General features: G+C 32.6%; 2 protein-coding genes across 3 annotated transcripts in view; both read left to right on the top strand.

Annotated features, from left to right (window-relative positions):
* The window catches only part of LOC134270832 (adhesion G protein-coupled receptor L3-like), a 115,987-nt gene that overhangs the window by 88,071 nt on the left and 2,414 nt on the right, over window positions 1-25,502 (top strand). The gene's annotated exons all lie outside the window — the stretch shown is intronic.
* Window positions 7,857-24,884, top strand: LOC134270815 (adhesion G protein-coupled receptor L3-like). Of its 2 annotated transcripts, XM_062753064.1 has the most exons (20): window positions 7,857-7,981; window positions 8,084-8,236; window positions 8,337-8,444; window positions 18,526-18,645; window positions 20,365-20,463; window positions 21,193-21,277; window positions 21,435-21,624; window positions 21,714-21,788; window positions 21,880-21,991; window positions 22,118-22,228; window positions 22,334-22,394; window positions 22,477-22,594; window positions 22,706-22,755; window positions 22,874-22,994; window positions 23,134-23,237; window positions 23,353-23,467; window positions 23,987-24,171; window positions 24,294-24,369; window positions 24,457-24,523; window positions 24,781-24,884. In XM_062753064.1, exons 1-19 carry the CDS (start codon window positions 7,942-7,944, stop codon window positions 24,472-24,474), a joined length of 1,941 nt encoding a protein of 646 aa, XP_062609048.1. In that variant the 5' UTR covers window positions 7,857-7,941; the 3' UTR covers window positions 24,475-24,523; window positions 24,781-24,884. The 2 variants fall into 2 exon arrangements, with proteins under 2 accessions (XP_062609048.1, XP_062609055.1); XM_062753071.1 differs by lacking the exon at window positions 20,365-20,463 and having other exon boundaries at window positions 24,781-24,883.

Raw genomic sequence — 25,502 nt, forward strand, 5'->3', positions numbered from 1 at the left:
TAATAATGGCGAAGTAAATTATGATATGATAGTACTTGTGTGAAGGCTTAACTTCATTTCAATATTTTATCTAGAGCCTCCTTCAGAATTATTGAAAGGTATAGAGTTTTATTTATATTTTTGCTTTTCATTAAGGTTTTCCGTTTCCAACGGAAGACCTTCTACTGATTCTGTTGGTAAAGATTATTTTTCTTTTTTTTTCTTCTGCTTCCTAGACCGCAACTTTGAGGCCTCATATCTCGCTCATTTATCAACGGATTTCGCTCAAATTTTCAGACGTTATAGACGTTAATAAATTCTATCAGAATAATGTCTAAAATTTCAAAAAGCCACTTCCGGTTTTGAGTTATTTCCCTTTAAAGGAAAATTTATAGGCTTTCATTTCCAGATAAAGGACTTAGAGACGGCTAAAGCTGGAGCAGAAATTCTACTGATTTAAGATAATAGAAGGATTGAAGTTGTGCACATCGGTTTTTGTTGTTCGATTTCTGTATTCAAAATGGCGCTACATAGGGGTAAAAAATTAGAACGCTTAAAAGAACCAAAAATTACTCATTTTTTTCTTTTTATCTTCTAAACTAAAAATATTTTGTTAAAATATATAGAACATAATTTGTGCAGAATTAGAAGATCTTTCAAATGATATGTCGAAAAAAGGGCCGACCCCTAAATTAAGGGACCTAGAGGTGTCAAAAGTTTTTTCCAGATATCTCAAAAAGTATTGCGAACTTGTTATGCATCAAAGAAGCAAAGTTGTTTAAAATATCAAGCTTTATCTAATAGGGTCGTCAAAATACGTCCGGCGACGTCACTTACGGTCGAACGGAAGTAGTCAGAAAATTCATATTTTTGCTCTTTTTGACAGGTTTTTGGGTAACATGTGTCACTAGAAGCTTAAATATTAATTTTCCGTCCATCGTTGTCACTTCCGGTCAAACCGGAAGTACCAAAGAATGGCTTAATTTTGCTATACTTAACATAGATTTGGAGGATTAGCCCATTTTTGGACTTCATTACTCTTTTTTTAAATGAAAGTTACTTCCGGTCAAACAGGACGGAAGACCTACTCGTTGCCTTGCAACGAGCTCGGCTCTAGTTTATTATTATCTTTTTTGTTTTGATTTAACGTAATGTTCTTTTTTTGGGGGGGGGGGATAAAAATTTCCTCCTCTTTCATTGTCAAATAGGATTTGCAAACTAACAAACTAAAAGTTGAAATGACGGAAAATTTAATTTTTCCTATTAAAGAGTATTTAAACCTGATTTTTGCATGGTTTGATTTCTAAAAACAAGTGGAATATCATTCTTTAAGCAAACATTATAAGGAGGAATATTAAAAAGAAATTTTATTTACTTGACAATTAAAGAATCTCTTTTCAAACACAATTTTAGCATTGAAAGATCGTGAATCTCTTAATTATTTCATACGACTTTTTGTATTTTTCTGGTTACAGAAAATATAAAATTAGTTTCGCTGTAAAAAAGATATCAAAGAGTGTATATTTTGTATCACTTTAAAGGGGGTCATTTTTCAAAGGGGGTCATTATTTTATAGGACTAACATATAAAATAATGACCCCCTAGGACCCTTTTTCTACAAAAAATGATTTTTTTCTACGGGTGGGGGTCACTTTTTGTTGTTGAAAAATGACCCCCCGGTCACACACTTTCTCTCTTATAATGTATAGTGGGGTATTTTTTTTGAGGAGCGATTATTTTGGGGTTTTGACGATTTGTTCCTATTGCAAACATGTTGAATAAGTGTACTAAATATAAATTGTGAAAAAAATGTAAAATAAGCCCCGGGGTTGAATATCGGGGGGGGGGGGGGGGGGTCCTGTCCACAAGTACCTGTGCCCGGGCATTATTCGATGGGGGTCATTATTCGTCTTTACACCTGTATGACGGGGACTTTTAGGTTATTTATACTTTCAGGCTAATCAACCCACTGACACGATTATTGATAACAGAGTCTGTGTTGAAAGTTGATATTTTTGCACACTAGTTTGTGCGTTTCAGTAATACATAATCTCATCATGTTTATAAATATTATCAAAATAGTATGCGTTTCTAGTTTTCCTCTTTTACATGTATCTTTGTCTAGTTCACTGTTCAGTAGCCAGTAATTATTGCGGAGACTTGCCAAAGTTTTTGAGTCCTGGGCAACAGGAAAGATAACTTCAAAATGGAACTTTGATACCAATGATTTTGAAAATATTTTTTCTACAGTAGTGTATTTTATTTTAATTCAATTTTTCGGTATAATCTAAGTCATTGATGTTTCTTCTATACAAAATGAGTCTTCCTTGATTTTTCTCTAAATGTATTTGAGAGAAAATGAGTTTTATTTATTTTTTATAAATGTTATAAATTTCTCTAAAAAATATGTTGATCGCTAAAATTTACTTTTTATGGTTATTTTGTAAGCATAAAAATATACAATAGGGTAAGAGAAGATTTTTGGTCCTTCAAATGAAAATGCCTTTGAAAAAATATTTTGAAACTTGTGAAATTATTATTTTAAAAATTCTGTATAAATTACATTTCTATCTCTGGTCAGTTTTTAAAGGTTGATATGCTTGTTAAAAGTAATACTCAATAATATGAGAACCTAAGCTGTGAGTGTGTGGAGGAACCTTAACACTTGTATTCTTTTTGCTACCTTTCTTGAGATCTTTTAGGAAGTCCTCAATATTGGTCTGATTTTCACTTGTCCCTTTGCGTGGAAGGGAAGAACGTCTGAGTTTTCTTGCGTGTTTTGAGGCAAGCTTTTGGTATATTTTTCCGAGTTTGTTCTGCCCGGGCCATTTCTTGTGATCGGTATGTAATGTTGCCTCACTATCCAGTCCTGTACCCCACTGCATGTCGTAAGTACCCTCTGCAAAAATGGTGTTACTTGTTGAGTTTTCAAGCTTGGCTTTTAACTGGGATCTGGTCAGCTTTTGAAGAAACGATTTCCTCCATCACCGTCTCTGATCTGATATCGTATGTCCTAGCCTTTTAGCTTCTAAAGCCGTATCAGCTTCTCTCACCTTCTTGGCCGCCTCTAGATCGGCCGCACGAATTGCTTTGGTCAGTTGGTAAGCGTGCTCCGCATATTTATGCTTTTCACCGAACACATTTATCTCACACGGATAGAAATTAGAGAGAGGATTATACTTTCCTTGAAATACCACCACTTCACTGACATCTGACGTATCCACATAGTGCTGACACTCCGTGGATCCTGGAGAATGACCAGGATCCCTACAGACTCGACAGACTTTGCCCTTCTTACACTGCTGTTTCCTATGTCCAGTTTCCCAGCAGTTGAAACACTGCACTTTGGGATCCATAGACGTCTGGTTCTGATGGTATATTCGGCATTTCAATTTAGCGCAGATGACATTTCTCGGAAGAGATTTTCCATCAGGAAGCGGGTCAATGTAAAGAAATCTGTTTTCGTTCAAAACATTGGTCATACAGTGTGTTTCAGGGTGTCTGATGTTTTCATATTTTAATTCACTTCTGATATTTACATCAAATGTTTTGAGCATATCAAAGACAGCGCTGTCATCAACGGACAGGGGTAGCCCACATATGGTAACCTTCAAAACCTTATCATCAGGACCAGTAGCTCCGGTGGAGTAGGGGTTCGAATCATACACCTGTACAGAGATGTTTCTAACCACAAACCCTTCTATAGCTAGCAATGATCTACATTCTTTTGTTTTTAGGTATACTCTCCATAGATTCCGCTCTAGTTGGGTACAGTGAACTTCATTTCCAACCTTCTGATATAGCGCCTCGTACATTTCAAAATCGCTGATTTTTTTTTGTTTGGTCCAACTAAATTTCTGAATTTTTGATATAAACAGGTTTGATTGTTGAGATCTGTACACTGGACTCCATTGTCAATGATTGTATTTACAATCCGCCACAGTTAATCACTAATCGTATGAGTCCTTACGTGAACACAAATCAGCTGGTGCTTTAAATCCAGGTAAACAAAGGTAAACAAAGAAATACACAGAATAATCCAAAATTCACATATTTACAGCGATTTCCTGGATATTCTTCACAAATATACAGAAAATTTGTTTATAAATCCAAATCACCCATAAATTTTTTACAGATTTGTCTTAGAACAGACAAATATAAGCCAATTTTCCGGAGCAAGTAACAAAAACACGTCTTCTCACCTGCTCACCACGTGAATGATTATCTGACTTTTCTATTTCCTCAGTAAATAGCGCCATAGGCGAACCTGTCAATGCATCATCACCAAAATGTCATTATGATATACCAAAAGCTAAAGCAGAGCCAATGAAAATACTTACAATTAATTTGCAAAATTTAAAGACCAAACGTGAGGTATTTTGGAATCTTCTGGATTCATTCCAACCAGACATTGTTTTGGGATGTGAAAGTTGGTTAAAGCCAAATATCACAAACCAAGAAATTGTACCAGCCGGATATAAAGTCTACCGAAACGACAAAGCGGATGGATATGATGGGGTACTAATAGCTGTTAAGTCAAATTTCATAAGTAGTCAAGTGTTTTGACTTCAACAGTGAGCTTGTGGCTGTGCAAATTAAAGGGACAAACAAATCATCCATTGTGATTGCTTCATTATACCGACAACCAAAAAGAGATTACTCCCATACTCAAATAATCTGCAGTGACATCAGACGGATAACAGATTTATACAAATCCTCAACAATCTGGATAGGTGGAGACGCAAACCTACCAGATACTAACTGGGAAACGACACCATTACTACGCCAGTTTTGAAGGGCGCTAAATTCACATCTAAGATTAACAAAATAAGCAATTATGAAGAAAAAAACGGAGAAAGTAAATATAAGTATTGATTTCATATTTCGGATGTCTTTGGTCCTATAACTCACCTGACCGTACCGACAAAATATTATTCCGCGCAAACGCGCGGTTTTTAATTTCTCGGCACAACCAGATGTGTTATACATATATGACCAAAGAGATTCAAAAATATGAATTCAATGCTTAAATATACGGCGTTAACCGTGTATAGGAATACGTATTTTCTCACAATTCAGAGCAAATACTTATTCCTAGATCAACCAGATGTGAGATGAGTGTCATGGAGGAGTTAGAATACCTCCTTGTCATGATCGCGTGAATAAAGATGTCCAAACACAATTCATGACCTAAAAATATAATACCATGACCAAAGCATTTCCCTATTTGAAATTAAAAAAAAATTAGCAATATTTCCACACACCCGCGTTCATAAACGTAAGAAGTATCACATTTTTTTTATTTTAAAAAAGAGATTTTATATAACGAAATATATGGAGTTAACGAACAATATCAAAGGTCAACAATACAAAATAGGAGCAGAGCAAACACAGACTTCGAAAACGTCAGAGTTAGTATCAGATGCTAGGAGTGAACTTTGTATAAAAGATGCATTAAAATCTTAAACATCTGTTTTATATCTGGATACTAGTATTTTACCTTTTAAAGACGTTAATGATATCTTACAATCAAGCTTTATGATAAATGTGATAACTTAAACTTTTCAGTTGTCAACTTTATTTACTTATGATTTATTGAGATCGAGGTCAACATGCATTTTGTTGGACCCAAGAACCAAACCGTTTGCCTGAGACCGTTCGACCTAAGACAATGTACCAGAGAACATAGTCAATAATACCGCATATTTGAGTTCATCTCATAATATGCGTCGTTATCTAAGCTCTATATATCCTTTGATTATATGTCATCATTCACCTCCTTTTTGTGAAAAATTAAATAAATGAGATAAGCCGGAATTTATTTATCCATCCATGCAGTGTCAGTACGTAGTTACTAGGTTTACGGGTTATCTCCCCTTTTCTATGCATCAATGAAAGTGAAAGGTGGGTGATGAAAGTATCCGATTTATTTTTCTGTATTATGAAGGCGGTGGGCACCTACGGTGCCCATGTGGCGAAATCGTCACCTTCAATTTAACCATTGAACTGTTGATTTTGTTGACTTTTTGTGGTTGATGTTGATATAAGTGATGATTGATGTTGATATATGTGATGTTGACTTTGAAAATTATATCTTATATAATGTAAATCTAAAGCAAAATAATATAATTAAAAGACAATTTGTGTTGAAATGTGTCCGTAGCACGAATGAGGTCAACCCAGCGTGCTACTTTTCCCGTCAGGGAGGGCACAACTTATGTTGATGTTGGGGGTATGCCATTTTGCCGGCTGCCCCACTGTTGTGTAGACCACTGTGGACAATACCTGCCAACTCGAATAAAACATTAAACTTAAATACTTAGCATTTGTTTATTATATATAGGTCTTTGATAATACCGCATATTTGAGTTCATCTCATAATATGCGTCGTTATCTAAGCTCTATATATCCTTTGATTATATGTCATCATTCACCTCCTTTTTGTGAAAAATTAAATAAATGAGATAAGCCGGAATTTATTTATCCATCCATGCAGTGTCAGTACGTAGTTACTAGGTTTACGGGTTATCTCCCCTTTTCTATGCATCAATGAAAGTGAAAGGTGGGTGATGAAAGTATCCGATTTATTTTTCTGTATTATGAAATACCCTCCCACCTCAACCCTTGAGCTAGGTGTTAAGTATTACTCTTTCTCCTTTTGTTTGTTTAATTTACGTATACATTGTTTTACATGGGTTAGGTATAGCCAATTAATTAAAGTTATGGAAATGTTATTGAGAATCTTTTTCTGCTGTGTGGTTTTGTTTTTGTCTTTTCAGGTATTAAGAGATTTCGTTGAAGGAGACTGACGGTGCTGATCGGGATTGCCCGCTATTTCCGTTTTCTAGGACCTTTGGAATGATCTCTGACCTAATACCATGCATGACAGGCGTCAACTTGGCGATTTATCCATGATTTCAAGGAGTTCGGGAAAAGACAGTAGCTATACTTCACAGTGGTCGTATTGGCGAAATCGTCACCTTCAATTTAACCATTGAACTGTTGATTTTGTTGACTTTTTGTGGTTGATGTTGATATAAGTGATGATTGATGTTGATATATGTGATGTTGACTTTGAAAATTATATCTTATATAATGTAAATCTAAAGCAAAATAATATAATTAAAAGACAATTTGTGTTGAAATGTGTCCGTAGCACGAATGAGGTCAACCCAGCGTGCTACTTTTCCCGTCAGGGAGGGCACAACTTATGTTGATGTTGGGGGTATGCCATTTTGCCGGCTGCCCCACTGTTGTGTAGACCACTGTGGACAATACCTGCCAACTCGAATAAAACATTAAACTTAAATACTTAGCATTTGTTTATTATATATAGGTCTTTGATAAATGTTCTGTTATACAGTTCATTAGTATTTTTACATAATACACATATTTTGTCTTCTCTGATGTAATCCCAGGTCCGTCACTGGTGTTTTGAGTTTTTGGATAAATAGCTGAAAAGTGAAAAAAAAAATGAGCGAGGGACAATTGACAACATAAAGTTGTTTTTTTTTTTAAATTTTTATATTAAGATAAAAATCCAAATTTATTTTCACTGAACTATAAAAAAGAAGAAAATAAGCTTTTTTTTTAAAAAAAAATCTAAAACTTCTATTACATACATTTTGAGTAAAATTGATCCCACAGAGAGAGAGAGAGAGAGAGAGAGAGAGAGAGAGAGAGAGGGGGAGAGAGAGAGAGAGAAGTTCTACTGCTAAATGTACTGCTTTGAAAGCTCAACGTAAATATGTTTTATTGCTATTGGATATGAAAGAAATTATTTACATGATATAATAAAAAGATATGCGCATTGCTTAGAAAACAACAACTTTTAAATGTAAAAAAAAAGGACAATATATGAATTATATGTGCGTATATTTCTCTCCTTAGTCATAACGTGAAAAAGAAACAATCCATTCTAGCCCCGCTACTTCCTTATTTGTGTCTGTTCATCACGATAGCATGTTTAAAATCATACTTGCGTTTTCATTCTGTTTCCTAGGTATGTATTTTCATAAACTTTACCTTTTTTATCTCTTTTCTTTTGGTACTATCTAGCTCTGTGAATTTGATTCATTAATTAATTAGTCTTTTATTGTTTAAGTTTCCAAAATCTTCTGCTTATGGAATCCCTGTTCAGAGAATGAACAATCATATCTGTTTGAGGAGAAATGGGGCAATTGGAAGAAGGCTGCCGGGGAATGTGAAGAAGCAGGAGGAGCTCTAGCCACCGTCATCAGTGAAAACTGTACACTCAGTGAGTACAAATCCATTATCTACAAAAAACGTACAGATGAATCAGCATAATTATGTTTGTAGTGAAGAGTTAGAATTATTGTAGAGAGATCTTTTTCCAGGGAATCTAAATGAAAATTTGACCTACTTCATTGGAGGTATGAATTCACCCTCTGGAAACTGGACATGGGTAGATGGTACTCAGATGAACCAGAAACATTGGGCTCCACGTAATTTCTTTTTTATAAATTTTCCATGGAAAATATCAATATCATTTGTGTTTTAAATATTTTTAATTATCCAAGCAATCAAAATGACTTTGAACTTATATTCCAATTTCAATATATTCCAAAACTATAAATCTGATAACTTCTTATATTGCATGAGATCTGAAGATATCGAAGAGTTCTCAAGTACAAAATTCATTTAAACAGTACAAATTCGCGAACACACATCATAAACATTAGAGGGATTAGGTGCCATAGAGAAATGTGCATTTATAAATCTATGATTTTATCTGATTACATTCACGGTAAAGTGACAAAGGAACTCGGAATCATTTTTTGTAACGACAAACTTTCTTATCTTGTTTTAAAATCTAATGTTTGTTGTTTGACGTCCTTCTCGATAATTTCTCATTCTTATGGAGACACCACCACTTGCCGGTGGAGGGCTGCATATTTTGGCGTACACTCGGAACTCACGGCAGTTGAGCAGTAGGAGTCATTTTCGTGACAGTACTTACTGCGACACTGAATCTCAGTTTAAATGGTCTCATGCGATGGAACAGTCCCTACGTACCACAGTGGGATTCGATCCGCGATGTAAAGATCAACTTAAGCTTCTTGCTTTGCGACTCTAGACAGACGCTCTACCCACTAATAACCTTCTATTTCATAGGTATATATTTTTGCTTTTAAAACAGGTCGTGAATTTGTGAAACAAAAATTATTTTCCTTTCGATTTCGAAAATATAAAAACTCCAGGATGTGTTTATAATTCACATATATTATATTGACCAAAAATATGCATGAATAATTTTTAGGGCTGTTTGCTTTTCTCGATAAACTTTATTTTACTTTTATTTTAAATAACTTTTCTTTATTTTTGGAATAGGATGCCTGAATGAAAGACACTGACATTTGTCAAGTTAATTTCCATCTTATTTTATTATTTTTATATTCTAAATTCCGATACACTTTATTTCCTTTTAAATCTAACTAACGTAAAATTAAGACAGAGAAAAGATAAAGTATAAGTAGATTGTTAAATCTCCGTTCATTTCGTAAACAAGGAAACAAGATTGAAATAGATTAACATGTTTTGCAATAACTTATATCTGAAATCACTTCCTGGGTTTATTAAGTCTCTATAAATAGGAAAACACTCAATACACTCACTAATAATTTGACTTACATGTTTCATATCAATTGTTAAAACTTTGTTCTGTATTCAGTTAGACTAAGGAATAGTTTGTCTACTTTATCAAAATAGGTCCATCCACTAATTTTTCAAGTTGCACATATAGTATAAAATAATTGATAGGTAGATTTATAAGTGCATGAAATAACCAAAAAAGATTATTTCCTAGATTTACTCTAAGTAAATCATTAAAAATGTTCCTGTATACGATATTGTGTTTTATGAACAGTGCAAAAAGACCAACTAAGTGCAGATTTATGGGGTTATCTTTCATAGGAATAGCATACAGACTGCTTCAGTTGGAGTCGTTATGTACACAAAGGGGTTTCGTACACAGTGTTACATTGTTTTGTATATAAAAGTGTTTACCAAAAGAAGGAGAATGTCCCCACTCTACCTGAAATAACGGGGTCAAAGAATCGGGAACAGACAATATTCAAGATATTTAACTCTCTTTGACGATTGTTAGGAAAAAAAACAAAGTAACTATTTCGTTCGTGCATTTTTGTGTTCCTATACTGTAAACCAATTATTGTACGCGTCATTTTTTATTCGCGACTGACCGCTAGAGAACTAATCCGCGACGATTTATTTCCGCGAACAAGTGGTCATATTTTTTTTTTATCTCCACATATATTTTTGGTATCAAATTAAAAATTTATATCCGCCCATAAACTAGGTAAAATTCTACCGTGAGTACTGCTTACGCATTATCATTCAAGACATTCTGTGCATTGCGTCCATTTAAAATCTTATATCCGCACCTAAAGTAGGTAAAATGTTACCATGAGTATACTTCTTACGCATTATTCACGACGCTCGAATGAAAATCAGGAAAAAATCGAGGAAATTAAAGTTGATTTCAAACTCTCAAGTGTAAAAGTACCTCATGCTAATTGGGTAATTGACGCTTTACAAGATCTACATAGCCAAAGGGCAATTATTATAAATGGTTGGGACAGAGCAGGACTGGGCCATAATTAGTCGTAATTAACCAGGCTATCTCTAACTCGTCCTTAAAATAATGAACAATAATAACACAAGCTGAAATAATTATTGACATTTTAATCATTTTTAGACAAATAGTTTTAGATTTGCCATTCGTTTATATCTTTTTTCTGAATGTTTGTAATTAAATTTCAACTGCTTCTAGAACACTAAAGTTCTTCCGTGATTACTTGTTGAACCGTCGGGATCGGTATTCAAAAAAGGGTAAATAACTCTAATCATAACATGGGAAAACGAACAACTGGTTCGCGACGATAAATATCCGCGAGCAGAGGTTACTCGCGGAACTCGCGGATATTTATCGCACGCGTATAATACTTGGTTTACAGTATCTCGTAAATATATATTTCAACAAATGAATGCAACATAATGTTATCTTATTTATGTTACTAGGCACAAAAAAAGAACGATCAAGTATTAAAATTCAATCACGCTAAAATTTTGAAAGTGGGTTAGATTTCACTTCATAATTTAATTAAAATTCGATTTATATGTAATTAACAGAGTCCGTACCTACATGGAAAATGAGTTTAACATTTGTGTAAAAGTTTTAAAACCACAGAAAACTACTGACAGCAAGGAACACATGGGAAAAACTGACTTGCTATAACTCTTTGCCTATCGCGCCGACTGTGACGTAATAGTAGCATTACATTTGTTACTTTTTGATGACGTTATCCTTTTCCCCACAGCGCATTTGCCATTACGTGCTGAAAAGAAGTGGTTTTGAAGATGAATATTTACACGGTTTATGTAGCAATGATTGTCGTTTAATTCGCCAAAATATTTATGCAACCATCTTTAATGTTGAATTCACGTATTGGTGGTGATTAATTAACCCTTTTAATTTTGTTTCAATAATTTTTTCATGTGGAATGTTACAAACTTAATTTCTTGTCTTAACAATGAAAAAAATTATTTGATTTTTCAGCCAAGGTGTCATTTTATGCTCCTGTTAAAGAACGACACTCATCCCCCCCCCCCCCCCCACTCTTCCATCAAAACTTGCAGGGAACCTAAACCGAAGTCTACTATGGTAGAGATGTTAAAGCAGATCAGAAACCCTTAACTAGCAAAAATTGAAGAATCTTTACACCCACATGCTTATTACTAATAGCCATGTCTGATAAAATAAAGAAAAAAAATATTGACTGAAGGTGAATTTTCAAAAAATAAATAAATAAATAAAAAAATTTAAAAACCCCAAAAATTGAAATGCAACATCATATTTCTTTTCTCATGAATGGAATTTTAACACATTTTTAAAAACAATTTAATAGCTTAGAAAAGAAGCCAAGAACTTCTCGGACGTAGCGGTCAGTGCTCGACATATTGCCCGCTGGTGCCCGAAGTATTCCGATTATTTGTGGAGCAAATCAAGGAGTACTCCTAAAAAAGATTTCTTTGGAAATGTATAAATTGTAGCTGTAGTTACATGTATTGAGAAATTAATATAGTAGGTATTTCCACAATTTTTCCAAAGGTTTTCAAAAGAATACATTTTGCCTTCATTATCCGATTGAACGCAATGAATTTTATGAACATGCAGAGTCGATGTAGACGAAAACCTGTCCACTTATAGATAAAGAATAGTGTATCTAAAAAAAAAACTTGCGGAAAATAAAGTCAGATTGAGAAACATAGTATATACAATGAAATTTAATCAATCACTAAGGATCTATCAAGATTTGGTTACTAGTATATAGATATACAGCTTTTTCAACATCTATACTTTTGTAATTTCTCGGTTATCCCTATGATCATCATATTATTAGAATATAGAAGTTAACGGCATAAAAAAAAATTGATTGTGTTTGTAAAAGATATGCAATTCTGACCGAAATAAATGTTCATATAAATCAGTATGGAGAATAAACAGATTATCTCAATAATTTGACTGCATTTTATTTCAGTAATAAAGAAAAAAATATATTCCTACTACTTTTTCATTCCGATATTTCATAGTTTATTGGAAATTTATAGTTAAATTTAATTTTCCGACATTTATGAAAGAGTAAATTTCAGGTAATCAATGACATCAAAATAATAAATGTATAAGCTTTGCTTCGTTTTTAAAGAAAACCATGTTTAATTTGTGATCAGTATCATGTGTCTTGGAAAAAGTGCAATTGCTGACATAATATAATTGAAGTGTATACGTATTTGATTTTCTTTTACTTAACTATTATTCATAAACTTGGTAGACATAAAACTCACTCCCCAAAAAAACCCCGAAAACACAGAAAAAAAGTCGGAATTATTGAGCATAATTCCTGAGATAACATAAATGAAGTACATGTACATAATTTCTAATCAGTCCTTCTATATAACAAGCTGTTGATGGAAGAAAATATTGCTAGAAATTCTGAAAATACCGGTAATTCCGGAGATAGATTTAGGAAATAATCGAGATTGCTATTGGTCAAAGATGTTGAACGCCTCCCCCCCCCCCCCCCCCCCATCAAAATGGAGTTTTTAGCGCCTAAATGCATTGTTCCTCATACATGTATCTCTGCACTATCCTTTGAATACAGTCATGAGTTGACAGTCCATTCACAAGGTGGATGTCAAATGGTTTTTATCTGTATATAACATAGGTGTCGGAACCGGGGGAGGTTTAGGGGGGCTTAGCCCCCCCCCCCTCTCCACTTTTTTGCAAATATATACATACATGTAATACATGTATAGGTATTGAAAATTGGGTTTACCTATATTGTTGGTTTAGCCCCCCTTTTAATTAGCACCCATCCCCAAACTTTCAATTTGCTTCCAACGCCTATGTATAACATAAACATATAGCTGGTGGAAGAATCACATCGGACCACATCGTTGTCTTTTTATGGAAAGTTTACTCTATTAAGTTTTTCTTAAATTATCATTTCTAGTGTATGCAGTGTTGAGAAACTTGAAACCACAGAGTAAATGCATCCATACATATATATATATATTCTTAAACTACATGCAAAAGCAGATAAGTGACTATCTTTAAATATACTGACAATATAAACGTACTCAAGGTGGATCAAGGAATATTCCTAAGGGACTAATCAGTAGACACATCTTTTAATTAAACAACCGCTCCGAAGCCGCGGAAGGGGAAGGGGTAAACGGTTTTACCTAGAGTGATTGTCCGTCTCTATAGCTGTTTGTATGTCTGTCCGTAACAAAGTCTTGATCGCAGTTTTCGCAGCAACTACTCATCACAGATGTCTGAAATTTTATATCATTCTTCACTGAGGCATGCCTTTTATCGTAGGATCTGTTTTTTTAAATCGATGTTAACTGCCTGTTTATCCGTGCGCCTGTCGTACAACATGTACAATACATTACACATTTCCGTGGCATTTTTTCCAGCAACTACACGTGTATTTATATTGCAGATGCTTATAATTTTATCACATACTTTGTTGTGGCATGCCATATGATGAGATTTATTTCCGTGTGAATCTGATGTCAACTTCTTATTTGTCCGTGCACATGCCCGTAACTGAACTTGTGTAAATTTTAATTACAATATCAGTGCATTTTCACATCAGAGCGGGGAATTACTAGCGAGCATTGTCTCACAGACTTGTTGTTTGTCCAGCCCCGTTTTTAAAATATCAAATAAAGTATGTAGTTTACTTGCATAAAATTTTCCTGAATACCTTGTTTTATTGTGTATACGTATATTTTTAAAAATCAATACATACGAGAAAGTGTAACATTTTTTTACGAATATTGCAAACGTTGACTTAATAAAGAAATCATACAAATTTAAATTAACCTACATATTTTTCAACATTATTTTATCGGTTATTTAGGCTAGTTGTTTTTTTTCCTTTCCAATTGTGTATGTATATTTTTTTTATTATTGTGTAAGACGGAAACCATAAAATTGTATTTTTACGAATTGGAATTTAAATTGAACAAGAAATAAGATTAATTGTAAATTGAAACAAAGCTTTATTCTATGAACAAAACCTCTTTTCTCTTCAGCTCTATGAGTATGAATTAACTTAATTTTTTTTTTGTTTTGTAATTTTATCCGGTCCTTCCGTCGATTTCTCCACACACATTTATCAAATATTTACATAAAAAATTCATTTGTAGAATTTGATAAATTCTGGATCATAGGTTCCTTCACACACAGTATTGGGGGACACCTACATCATTAACCCAGTGGTTCAAGTGGTGGGCTTATTTAGTGTCAAAAGAAAGACTTTCTTAATTTGTCTTGCATTCCAAGTTTCGTCTAATAAATCGTACGACTCGGACATATTTAAACGAGGAAAATATTTTTATTTGCTAAATATATTAGGATAAAATTAAAAAAATATCTCATCATTTATTGTCATACCATTTAAAAGTACATGTAACGCGGTATCAGAGCAGTAAACGTCAAAAATCGCAATGTGCGTTAAAGTGCGTTATTGTGGGGCAAAAGTATATGCGTTAAAATGCGTGATTGTGGGGCAACGGTATATGCGTTAAAATGCGTGATTGTGGGGAAGGGGGTTAACCATTTAGACACCCTAGACCTCCTCTAAACAAGATCAGGGAATGAGTTATCGTTATTAACATCGGACTGTAGCGGCATAGCATTCACTGTGGTTTTGACCTGGTAACAGGGGTTTCTTAACCATCTTAGGCACCTGATCTAACATCTTAAAGGTTACCCTTTTCCTTTCATTTTATTCATTTTTAAGAACAAATCTTGGTCATTAAAGATGATAATTTGCAATACTATAGATCACTGAATTTGTGACTTTTTTTGCAAAATGTCATTAACTCGTTATAATTCCAATCTTAATTTTATTTATCGATTCCCTGTGTTCTGATTGGACGAAAACAAATTCAAGAAAAAGTTTACACATCGATGAATTCTTCAATCAGAACTACTTTCTTGACTGTTGTAAAAACAATGAAAACAGATACTTCTAGTCCGTTTTAGCTACAAGAAACTTGAAATAAAAAATAAATGAATGATCGAATGAATAAAAAAGGACTGACAGACGGGAATATTATGTTTATGTCACTGTCGCATCACGAGTGTGAATTTTAAAAACTCGCTGATCATGCTGTCATTTTCTCGACGTTCCATATCAGCTCAGTTGGTATCGTTGTGATAGGGAAAAGAAACGTACCTCAGACTCTTGCCTTTCTGGCATCAAATTCATATGTTTACATCCTACAGATCCCATATTCTCCCTAAATCTTTGAACGAACCAGAGCAAATCGAGGACGTCGTCGGTCTTCAACTTTCGTCATGACGTCAACATGGCCATGGTCAAGGACGAATTATTCTGGAGAATACGCGTATTTACGATATTTGTTGACTTAAACAACATTCAATGAATTTTTATAAGTTTATTTATTGATTGTTTTGACAATTTAAGTTGGATTTTATCGATATTCATCTTGTACACGTTTCTTTGTGGCATCGGTGGCATTAAAGTATTCCTACGCCGTACAAAATAACGGATTGTATGGCGGCCTCAAAGGGAAATAATTTTAATAATTTAAAAACTTCGTAATTGGAATTATAAGAATTAAACGTTCTTTTTTCAGAATTTATCGATGTGTAAACTCTGCCTTTTTACTCACAAACTTACATAAAAGTGCTTCGAACTTTTATTCAATTTGTGAGCAAAACGGCAGAGTTTACACATCGATAAATTCTGAAAAAAGAACGTTTAATCCTATAATAAGTGAGACAAAATTTTCACGAATTATGGGTTTTGCTCTTTAAATCTTTCACTAACCCATTGTCTCTGGTAATTACGCGAATATAGAGTTCTTGCGAATAAAATGGGATTTACAATATTTGACAAATTGAAAAAGTTAAATGGCTGTGATGTGATAAAAAATTACAATTGATTTCGCTCAAATTTGTTATTATGCAACCTAATTTAGCCCTGTGTGCATGTATATCCATAATTGAGTCTTAGAGGAGACTAATATTGATAATTGCAGTAAAACATGGATTATGAATATATTGTATTTTCAGGATTGTTTAAAAAATCTGGGGTTTTTTTGGTAAAATCAAATATCATTATCATTATCTCAATAAGTTTGTTAGTTGGAGATCATATTTTTTTTACCCTTAGATTCTAACCCAGACTTATTATTTATAGAGATGTATTTTACGGCAGGCAAAGACGTGAATGCATGAAATATAACGCTAAGTATAAGTAGGTTTCTACTCTTACATTTATTTACATCCTAATGAAACTGTTACAGTAATACAGGCAACACATGCAGTAATTGAGACACACTAGTTTGATATTTTAGTCTTGTTTAGGTTCTTTATTTTTCATTATATATAAAAATATGAATTTTTTCTAGAGAATGTAATAAATGGACAGATGAATTGATGAATTTGAAAGAACTTACATGACAAATAATTGTCTTACGAATTTAAAAATCTGTCAAAATTGGTTTTCTTCTAACACCCGAAGAATACTGTGTATTTTTGCATCCAATTTGCTTAAGCGAGAATCTATATACAGAAAGGTCAATAGTTTCTAGAAAATTATTAATTTCTTTATGAAAATATTCCTGTGGGGTTTACTTCCTAGATTTCCGGGCAGATTTTAAGTATTTTAAGTTATTTTATACCCCTTTTAGTTGTACCAATGAATAATCAAAATACTTAAAGCAATCATGGGAGTTGAACATGGTGTTTAAAATAAAATCTTTGATCGGGAGTTAAGTGAGTGAACAATGTTATTATTTCCAGAGACATATAATAGGTTTGTTATATAAAACTTCTCTGTGAAAATAAATGTATTTCAATTAAATTATGCATGTAGTACATTATGCATGTAGTACGTCAGAACTTCATCTTTTTAATATTGTGAAGAAAAAAGCAATACCAAGTTAAAAAAACAAATATTTAATGACCAGACATAAAACAGTGGTATGTGTGAGAGTTTGTGTGCGCACAAATTATCTGTTATGTAAATTAGGTTTTCCTTTTATCAAAAAAATATACTTCATTTTGTTTTGCTTAAATCGCGATTTTACGAAAACATAGGTGTCTGTTTTTGGTTTTAACATTTATAACAGAGTACTAGATTTACAGTTTTTGGCAGGTGACACTGCTGATTTAGTAATAAATACGCATGTTTCCTAAGGTTTTTATGCATTAATGAATTCATTTAAACCAAGAAAATGTTCATGAAAAGTTTGAATAATTTCTGTGCACCGGTAAAAAAGAAATTGCTAAAAATCCGGTACCGTCGGGCATCGGGAAGACAAGCTTCATTTACCGCTTGCCGTCAGTATTTAGAATTGTCGTTCGTATCTCTTTCAGTGTATGACGCAACACTAAAAATGAGTTCCATTACGAAAAACTTTTGAGGTTCTTTATAATTTTGTTTTACTATGAATGAAGTATAATATTTAAAATAAGATTACTTTATCATTACATTTATTTACATTTCAAATCATAAAAATTAGATCATTTCAAGAGAAAATAACATGGACTCTTTGTGGCGGATGTTTATGCGTGTTTTCTATTAAATATCATCGGAGTAAATCGGTCGACACAGTAGACTCGCTTTCAGCTCTATATAATCAACACAAATGACTGCGCATGTTAAATGCGTGATGACCATGGGAGATTGAACATAGTTCAACTCCCAAAAAGCATCGCTTTTAACAAATGCTTATTAGTGTCTTTTTTGCAAAAATATAAAACTATATAAAAAATCTCTTTAAAGATAAGACAATTTTCTTGGATTTAGTAAAAAATTACTGTAGGATAGGTAAATTCATGGATGAATGACCTGAAACCCAAGGCACACGCGGACGCTAAAATAGAAATTTGGAATGGTTTTATACATGTAGATATTCTCTTTGATTTGTTCATCTAATATAATTTTTTTCTCCCTTCAGAGGAGCCGAATGACTCTGGAGGAGTTGAGGATTGTTTACAAATGTGGTATAGAAATGATATATATCATTGGAATGACATCTCTTGTGACAGCGCCATCTATGGCGGATACATTTGTCAGAGTGAGTGACAGTATTTTTATACAATGTATACAAATAAAGGATTTTTTTATCAACACAAAGATATATTGGACCCATGAGTTGCAGCTGTATACTGTAAACCAACTTTTATTCCCCTGCGAAATTTTTAGCGAAATTCGTGAGAGCTTATTCATCGCATAAATTTCTCTCCGCGAACCTGTACTTATAGTCTATATGTCTATTTACAACAGATCAAAAAATGTTTGATCGCGAAAATTAATCGTTGTGAACTAGTTAAACCCCGGTCAATCACGAATAAAAGTAAGTTTACAGAAGTTGCTTTCTTTACGTTCAAAACTTCCGTAAGGTAGAACCTATGTCGGAAAAGTCTTGGTCACAATATTTTCAAACTTTTCAAAATGATAAATTAGCACTCGCTTATCAATCAGTCAAAAGCACATTATATGTTTCCTTGTTATTAAATGCAGTGCAGCCTGTGAAACATGCAATGGTAATTACACACTACGACTACACATTCTCAGTCTTTTTAAGGGTATTTACTTTTCCCCTTCAAACTAACGAGAAATAGGTTATTTACATTCTTGACCTTTTTGCACTTACGCAGGATTTAATTAACAAATGACTTTTTGGGGTTACTTTCAGATTTACAATGTTAATATTTATCAAAAATTGTATTTTTCTATTCAAACAGATCATATTGGATAGACAGTTTGTAATTAAACACCAACCATATTAATAAAAAAATAATTAATACATAATTAACAAATAACTATGAAGTGGCATGCATTTCATGATAGACATCAAACAATTATATACAATATTCAACATATCTTTGACCCAGGACACATTTATCAAGATATTAGTGATACTCTTTAGTTGGCAACTGAAGATTTAAATTATAGGATTTTGCATCTCATCAAAATAGCTGCATACCATTCACGAGCTATCACAATGTAATTTCATTACATGAGAATGAATTTGTTCACTTTAGGTCAAGATCTATAATAATAAATGAAAGGTGCCTACAGGTTTCTCTAATTTGAGAATCGTATTAAGTCATTTTGCTTTATAATTAAAAATATATAAATTCATTTTAGGTATTAAGAATATTTTAGCATGATTTTAAAATGAATTCCACGAATTTCAATATGCTTTACTAATTTTCTTCAATTTCTATTTAAACTGTAAAGTACGGGAAATAGTAATAATAAATTGATTATGAAGTCATAATGGTTCTAGCACAAGTTAAACACATGATGCCATACGACGTAGGTTCTACGTTAAGTTGAGCATAAGGAGATTACAAGACTCATCTATACGAATATTAAGATGTCACCTTGGTATATTTTGTATTTCTTTTCTTCGTCTTACCCAGTTAAACGGTTATTCTAAGACAACGATAAGATTAATTTTTGTGTTAAAACTTTTTGAATGTTTATATACAAGATTTCTATGATTGAATTTACATCAAATTAAAAAAAATATAACTTGGACTATAAAAACATTTGAAATAATTAGATTTTGATAAATCAAAGGGGAAATTTCCTATGTGTAATCTTTCTAATGAGAATGATCATACGCGAGTGTAACGATGTATTTTTATATCGTGTTCCTCGACTTCTGTAGTCCCCAATCCTCTGTATACATGTAGCTAATATTTAACATGTAATTATTAATATAAATAATGTATCTTTTCTTTCAACTTGGCCAAATAACACCATAAATGTTCTTTGTTATTAGAGAAATCGGAGACTAGAACAAGCATTTTGTCAGGAATAAGTGAACAACCAACAACAATAACAACAACAACATCAAAAGAGACAACTATAGAACGGATAGGTAATGACTAATGATTACCTGTAATTGTAATTGTAATCGCTACTTACTAGAATTAATTGTTCATTGAAAAAAATAAAGATAACAAACAACTAGTATTCAAGACAAAAAAGTTTATTCAAAGCAATGTAAAGCACAAGCAGAGCAAACATCAGAGGTGGGATCAGGTACCATGAAAAATCTAGAAACGAAAAAGTTCAGTTGTCAATTATTCAAATACTTTAGACATTGGAAAAGAATTAAGCTTTAAATGAATCCATTATCTGGAATGAAATAAATGTAACAGTGTTTCTAATGTACCTGTACATAAACATAAACACATAAAATGAGTATAATTATGAAATTTATGAAAATAACAAAAAAAATATTCAAGCTTAACTGGACATTTAAACAATGCAGATCAGGACCAGAGCAAATTCGGACCATTAAAACATCAGATACAAGGAGATGTGGTCATTCCCTGCCGACCAATCACTCCCGCCATGTACTCATTTTTATTTAGTTTGTAAAAAAAAAATGACCTAACAATTAGTATGAAAAACATCAGTCAGCATTTGACATAATAACAGATTATTTGCTGAAAAGGTCATTGTATCGACCATAAAACTGATGATTAAGGCGAGACTGTTCATATTCTAGTTTCATCAACTTGTTTGGCAATGACTTACATTGTACTTTATTTACAAATTATTCATAAGTAGAGCAAATTTTCAATTATGTTTTCTCATTAAGGTACAACAGCTTCATATTGTGATGACTTGCGACACCAAGAAAAACATGTGGATTGTCTACAAAACATTGAAAAGATTGATGAAATGGAATCTATAAATGTATAGATCTACAAATGCGTACCATGTAGTAATGCAGCTAGCTTTACAAAAGCATGTTTGCAACAAATAAATTTATATTGTTAAAACGTGATAAAAGTACGTTAACAAAAGTAAAGTCTCAGTGGTTTTTTTTAATGTAAACTAGGTTGAATCAGTTCTTAGAGGAAATCTATCAGAGAAAGAAACACTACTAGCGATTAAAAGTGCACTGCAGAAATTTCAAGATATTTCTATCAAAAACGAACCCACTCCTGAAGATTTGGACAGATCCATCAACTTTTTAGATAAAATTGTGAATGTTTCTAGGAGATTTAATGTCTCAATCCCAAGAAAGGTATTTTAATTTTTCATTTCGTTAATTGAAAGTATAATATACAATCCCTTGTAATTCCACATGTACAGTTTTTACATATTGCTATTTAGGTGATTGTGACAACAATTGACAACCTTCTTGCTGACAACCATAGTGTCGCATGGCAGAACACATCCACAAAACAGGTTATTGTCATTTTGAAATTGAAATTGATGTGAAAATTTCAAACAACCTTGCAAGCATTTTTAATGATTTATTTTTTTATCGCTTCAACAGGCAAGTGCAAGAGTCAATAAGATATTCAGATTGGTAGACAAGGTTGGCTTGCATATCTTGGAGACCATCAAAGAGAACGAAACCATGAAATTTAACTCAACGACAAATATAGGTAATATTCATAAACCCCCAGCAATGTCATTTTTACAATACTTACGATTTTGTTTTATTTTATCATCGGCAAAATGCTTCATTTGAGAGCTCAAATTTATAAAAAGTTATTTTTTATTTTTATAAGTTTTAACAGTTGCAAAGATTCCAGCAAAACAAAGTGTAAATTTCCCTGAAAACAGTAGCATGTTGGGATCATCACTAGTGTTTCCTGTGCAGACTCAACGATTTAATCAAAGTAATGTCAGATCCTATACATACCTATCGTCATTTAGTGGCTTCAATTTTTACTGTAAACTTTGACTATGCCAATGGGTAACATATATACTATTTCAAAATTTAGATATCGCGTACCTTGCGGTAAAATATAATACACTTGGAAACTTGATTAACGACAACAATAGGTAGGAAATTTCCAAAAAAGATATATTTTTAACACATAATGTTTTTTTGCTATAATATGCTTATATTGAATTCTTTTTTCAGAAATAAAAAACATTCAGAATACAATATTTCTCCTGATATCATGTCATTAACACTCCGTGACCCTTTATTTGGAGAAAGACTAGACCCTTCTTTGCATTTAAAGTTCTTAGAACACGGGGTATGTGAAACTCCTCATATGCATTTTGAATATTAAAAATCTCCGATGTTCAAGTGAAAATATTATCATCATCTTCATTATTATCATTTTTTTTAATTATTTCTATTTTAGAATTCCCACAAATTGATCAGAGAATGTGTATTTTGGGATTTTGATCTCAAGTAAGTGTTGGATTGTTGAAAAAAAATTGAACTGCTCATGGAAAAAATAAAAAAATATCAATATTAATGCACATTTAATAATATTCGAATTTGAGTCTGGTGAAATAATGTGTTACAGTAACGGAGATGGTGGTTGGTCAACACGAGGATGTAAATTACTATCTACAGATGATCTTTATCTTCACTGTGAATGCAACCATCTGACGAATTTTGCGGTACTGGTTCGACCATACTCAAAGGTAATCATCTAAATCTATGATGTACATGAACATAACAGTTCTTAAAACATCATTGAAACGATTTCCTCGTATTAAATAATATCAGTGAACACATACCTCTTCTTAAATAATATAAAGCCGCAAATTCCCAATTCTTCAGATGCAAGAGGAAGATAAGGCGTTGAGTTGGATATCTATAATTGGTTGTTCGATATCCGTGTTTCTCTCTTTGCTGACAGCCATAATTTACATTGTTCTTTGGAAGTAAGAAATAGAAAAACTTAATTACGTTTACTCAAATATCTTGTCATGTTTTGATTTTTCAATTTATCCCGAATGATCCAAAATAATTCCAAAGTTTGTTTTCCCTCTCTTGCAGATCTATTACATGTGACGTCAGCAGAATGGTCAATAAGATCACGGTACTTCTCTGTGTCAGTATTGCCCTGGCGTACACGATATTTCTGATAGGAGTGGACAAGATCCAATATAAGGTAAGCTAAAACAGGATTAATTTATTTAATACGTATATTTTAGGGTAAATGTTTTCTTTCAAATCAATTTACTCTCACATATTTTAAAATGCCTTATGTAGTATTCATTACATGAAAAAGACAAAGGTAACGTACAGGTAATAAAAAGGTTGATATTCTAATTTTCGGAACAAAAGATTGGCAGGCTTCGCACAAAATTCACTCAAATTTCTTTAGATAATTGAGGACAATAAAATGTTAAAAATGTTATGATTAAATAATGAGCTAAAACAAGCCACTATTCATTTTATTTTGGGTTTAATTTAGCGGATTTTCTAAATATCTCTCAAACTGGTTTGGAGGATCAGTCAAAACAATTTCTATCTTAGATAAAAAGAAAAGGTTTTAGTCAGTTAAATTATAATTATGATAAACTTGTCGTTGTTGGAAGCGTCATTTATTAGCTGTTTCAATTGACATTCACGGAAATAGGAATAACAAGTCGAAGCACCTTATGATAACTCTTGCTTTATGTTTCAGGTCGGATGTACTGTGATTACAGCATTGTTACAGTATCTGTTCCTTTTTGTTTTCTTTCTGATGCTGGCCCTTGGATTGTACTATTTCAGTAGCATTTCACTGATCAAAATATCATTTTCAAAAGCAACAACATTTCAAAGTAAAGCTAATTTCTTCGGCAAAATCATCTGGGGGAATTGTAACTGGTGAGTAAAACGTTATTATTTTGGGAGAAAGAAAACCAAATGAAAATTACATTGTTTGTTTTTAGGATATTTGAATGTGTTTCTATTAGGATTTAAATAAATATAATATTACTTTATTTTAGTTATGCCAGCGTTTATAACCGCAGTAACATTTGGAGTTGTATATTCAATGAACAAAGACTATCATTCAAAGACCAGGTGAAATAATAGTTGATAATAAAAAAAGAAAGATTTTTTATATAACCGTATTTAGAAAATACTCATTGTTTCAACGCTTTTTAACAGTTGCTGGTTATCACTTGAAAGTGGGGCTTTGTATGGTTTCGTTGGACCTGTAGCTTGCATTGTCCTGGTAGAAATTTTACATTCTCTTTATTTCATTTACTTCATAATGTAAATAAGGCTATACAATATTTAATGTTTGATAAAGCAAAGGCCATGGAAATGAGTTTATGATTACTTTTAATTTCATCGTTCTTGTGCTTTTAATTTATCTGCAAAGCGATGCTGATCATCCTAATTGAAAATAAGCCTAATGCTCTAACCTCGGAAGGCATATTAATAGTTTATTACCTTCATTTGTTTTTTTTTATATTCAACTAATTTCAGATCAATACTGTTATTGTCATTATCCTCTCAGTGACTCTTTGCTCGATTGGATTCTCCCCACAAGATACGACAAAGAACAGGATAATGTAAGTCACTTTGGATTTTAATTTAAAATAATGACACCCCTCTGATGTTTTAGAGGTCCATGTTTGTCCTGATTCTGATTTTTACTGTGTTGTGTTGTTTCAGTGAATGTTGAGCATGATTACTGTATGTTATGTGCATATTTCATAGTGATTTATGTGTACTCAAACAGGGTAAAATTAGAAAATATTTAATGAATAATTTATCAGTAAAGCAGCGGCGCCAATAAATATTTGAAATAAAAACATAGAATTTAAAGCTATTATTTGCCATGTTTCACGAACTAATTTTACTCAAATTAAGGGGGTATTTTAAATATTTAAAATATATTATTTCACAGCCGGAATAAAGTCCATCTGTACTCTGTTACCTGTTCTGGGTGTCACGTGGTTGTTTGGCCTTTTGTCCATTAATGAAGATGTGGTCGTCTTTCAGTATATATTTGCTTTGTTAAACTCCTTTCAGGTATTTGTCGTTAGAATTGCAATATATAAATTGAAAATGCTAAATGGTTTGTAGCTGGATTGGAAATTTACTGCCGGAGAGAGACATGAAGCGTTTTTAAAATATCTAGCATAAATTTCGAAAGGATATGGAGAAATGTTACAATATTTTATCTCTGACAAAATTGCTATGTA

Source organism: Saccostrea cucullata, unplaced genomic scaffold, assembly GCF_032062105.1.
Source record: "Saccostrea cucullata isolate Sc308-1 unplaced genomic scaffold, CSIRO_AGI_Scuc_v1 ctg4445, whole genome shotgun sequence".
In the NCBI taxonomy this organism is placed as follows: Eukaryota; Metazoa; Mollusca; class Bivalvia; order Ostreida; family Ostreidae; genus Saccostrea; species Saccostrea cuccullata.

What these genes read in the sequence shown, in the direction of transcription:
- LOC134270815 (XM_062753064.1), top strand. Translation starts at nt 7,942, where the DNA reads ATGTTTAAAATCATACTTGCGTTTTCATTCTGTTTCCTAG. An exon ending in GTTTTCATTCTGTTTCCTAG is followed by an intron (nt 7,982 to 8,083) that starts GTATGTATTTTC and finishes TTATTGTTTAAG; the next exon opens with TTTCCAAAATCTTCTGCTTA. An exon ending in ATTTACATTGTTCTTTGGAA is followed by an intron (nt 23,238 to 23,352) that starts GTAAGAAATAGA and finishes CCTCTCTTGCAG; the next exon opens with ATCTATTACATGTGACGTCA.